The sequence below is a fragment of the Phytophthora parasitica genome, assembly GCF_000247585.1.
Source record: "Phytophthora parasitica INRA-310 unplaced genomic scaffold supercont2.6, whole genome shotgun sequence".
Taxonomy (NCBI): domain Eukaryota; phylum Oomycota; class Peronosporomycetes; order Peronosporales; family Peronosporaceae; genus Phytophthora; species Phytophthora nicotianae.
Genome location: NW_008648992.1, coordinates 855688 through 858877, shown reverse-complemented (window position 1 = coordinate 858877; position 3190 = coordinate 855688). Strand labels below are relative to the sequence as shown.

Below are 3190 nucleotides of genomic sequence, written 5' to 3'. Positions count from 1 at the left end.
TGCTTGACTGGAATACCTATCGAATGTCAACTATCATGATCCCGCTATAGGAAGTGGCAAGCACGACAAAATGGAAACTCAAGGGAACACACCTGCAAGGCTACCCACGGTCAGACCGCAGATCCAGACCACCAGATCCGACAAGCTCGAAGTACTCGGTTGTGATCTGAACACTGCATCGGACATAGAGTGAAGATCTTCCACTTCTACTCCACTTAATCCCCTCGCCTTGCCAAGTCACTCAAGCTTCATCCACGTAAACCTGTCTGCAGTTACCAGAGGAGCAAGATCCTGCCCTACCGACGGGTACACAAGGTGAACAAGATTGGCAGATCACGGGTGATCGGGTGAACCCCTCCGTTGTCGATGTCTGGGTACTAGTGGAAAGTCGGATCCAGCGATCTCGCAAATTCTGCTGATCCAGCTACATCACAATGGTGCTCGTGCCCGGATCTTCTGGTGACGCCGGATATCATCGTGAGTCCGAAAAAGAGGTTCAAGTGATGATTGGGCCGGGAAATCAAGCGTTGACAGACGTCGGATCGACAGAGTGCTGGGAGGAAGTCTGCCGACGGAAGAGAGGTAGATCAGAATCCGGGTCCGGAAGAAAAACCTCTCTATCCTCCCCAAGTCCCTTCAGGGACTCCTGCGGATCGTGACTTGCGTCAAAATCTGCTAGCAAAAGAAGAGAAAGTGAAGGTAAAACGGTATTAATTTCAATTTACCTGTTAAATCAATACCGTATTTAAAATCAAGTCGCTAGTTGAAGAACCTGAAGAAAAAGAAGACGAAGACTACACGGAGAAGATGAAGACTTCAGGATCGGAAGAAGACTGACCCATATCGAGATCCGGCTGGACCACTCGAGATCTGGAGCTTGCGTATCCTACAAGACGCTCCGTGATTTCCGGTCGAACAGGTACCACAGCAGACACTGCAATGCAGCATCTTAGAAGTCACTAGAGGTCGTTGCATTCTTGCACAAATGCAACGCCATTTATTAAAACGCTCTTTGAGCATGAAGACGCTATGTTAGCTGCCTTTCCATCTCGTTGCTGTCGAGTGTCTTCCTCATGCTTAGCAAATTTGATTCGTCGATGTGTCGTTGGCAGGGAAGAGCTCAAACAGCCACAATTTACTTTGCCTTACAATACTGCATTGAGGTGTTCCTGGAAAGAGGTTTTTGTTTCGTGCCCTCCTAAACGGAAGGTACATTCCGAACTTATCTAATTTAGACACAAAACAATTACCTGAATCATCCTTCTCAATGCATTGTTTTACATAGTCAAACGCATCATTTTCACTTTTTCAGAGGTGTTAAACACCTTGATGGTTGGCGCTCTCGCACGCTTCGTGTTGCCGGGCTTTGAGCTCGTCTAAGCCCATTCTGGTAGGTTCTGTCGGATAGCACGCACATATGCCAGTGATATGCTAAATATTACATATTTGTATTCGATAACCACTAACAGTATCACTTTAATCACTCTAAATTCAATCGGTGGTAGCCGCACATTTTAGAGCCTTACATTTGCATTTGATCTCTATAAAGCTCACACCAAAACCTCCTACTCCGTTAGTACCGCACACTTACCGCCCCAAACCGCTAACAAAGCCCCCTTCTCTTCCCTGGTCTGAGCTCGCCTTCGGTCTCAAGGAGGAGGGCGCTGACCTTCTCTTAGATACGTTCAAGGCCTTCAAGATCTCGAAAAGCGACCAAGCCCAGTGTACTGTGTGCACCGACCCCTCCACTCATAACATGAGGAAGCGCATCCTGCTCTGCGCGTGCCGCATTTGCCAGCTGGGCATGCCGTACGCGCGCTGCCCATGGCGGGGCAAGCGGCTTCAGTGCGGGCGGCACAACGTGGTGGATGTTTTCCAAAACGGGGCCCACGTAACGGCTCTCCGTCATCCTCGTCCGCCGAGTCTTACACGAGCAATGAAGGACTTCGCCAAGGAGATGGCTGATCAAGGTCTTAAGCCAGCTAGAATCCGCAGCGGTCTGCTGCGCAAGTTTGAGCTCTGTACGAGCTCTCTGCCATATCTATAGGTCGTTCAGCGGTTTGTGAATAACTACAAGAACACTCAGTTGGGCGGGAATGACTACCTGGATCAGGGGTTCATATCACGACGTGATACTTGTTGATACGGTGATACGAGATGGCTAGAATCTTGTATCAGTATTTGCTGATACTGGTGGCCAAGCAAGATCAGTATCATTGATCCACCTATAGCAATACTTTGACCTCCAGGTTTTTACACATCTATTTCAAAGCTGAAGTCGAATCGGTTATCTTTGTTCAGTCGCAAAACAACGCCGCAACAGCAACACAAAAGCACTCACTCGGCGATGTCGGACGATCTTTTACATCAAAGCAGCACTGAAGCGCAGCCAATCTCAGCAAGTGCTGCTCATACGGATGTTTATGTATTCGACGAGCATGGCATCCCAACTTCAATTCGCCACTCAAACCAAAATCTGTTTACAAAAGTATGGAGATTCAGCCATTTGCTTGACCCGCCGATTCCTGAACCCAGAAACCCCAGTCGCCCATTTACCCACATCTGTATCGTGTGCGCTTACATATTTAAGAGCTCCGATCCGACTTCAGCAATATGGAAGTCTTGGTTGGTGCGACACAAAACTTCCACTAACGCCGCCAGACACATGATCAGGGCTCACGAAGACCATCCATTCTCGATAAAAGCGTTGCACACACAGACAGAGAGCGAATCCGAACGCATATTAGACGTGATCGCTGCAACAGAGGATACTGCGCACCATACAAGAATCACTTTCAGTGAGTTCCGATGAATTACGAATGATGACTACAAGGTGGTTGCTCTCGGCAGAATTACTGTACACAGTGGTTCAAAATGAAGTATTGCAGATCTTGTTCCGTCGGTTGTCGAATAAACCGAAACTGTGTCTTCCTTCGCGTGATATATTCTATGCATTTGCTGATGGAGAATTTAAAATATTTGTTGATAAAGTTTTAACAGATCTCCTGACAGAGTTCGATTCATTGCTGCAGTTGCCGTTTCTCGCCGTACTCCATGATCTTTGGACAAATGCTGCAAACATCTTGTGACTGTGCTTTTCATTAACTCAAAATGGCGTTTAGTGAAACTTTCGCTTTTGGGGTTGCCAAATCCTCACGGACATGCAGCCACATTTGTTGCCGATCTAATC

At 47.6% G+C, this 3190-nt stretch overlaps 1 protein-coding gene across 1 annotated transcript; it reads left to right on the top strand.

Moving 5' to 3' along the window:
* Positions 1-434: 434 nt before the first annotated feature.
* Positions 435-2047, top strand: PPTG_03974 (hypothetical protein; the record flags this gene model as incomplete). The annotated part of the gene is made up of 3 exons (XM_008897779.1): positions 435-582; positions 1129-1179; positions 1680-2047. The coding sequence occupies 3 exons, from the start codon at positions 435-437 to the stop codon at positions 2045-2047; spliced, it is 567 nt and encodes a 188-aa protein (XP_008896027.1).
* Between the last annotated feature and the right edge of the window lie 1143 nt (positions 2048-3190).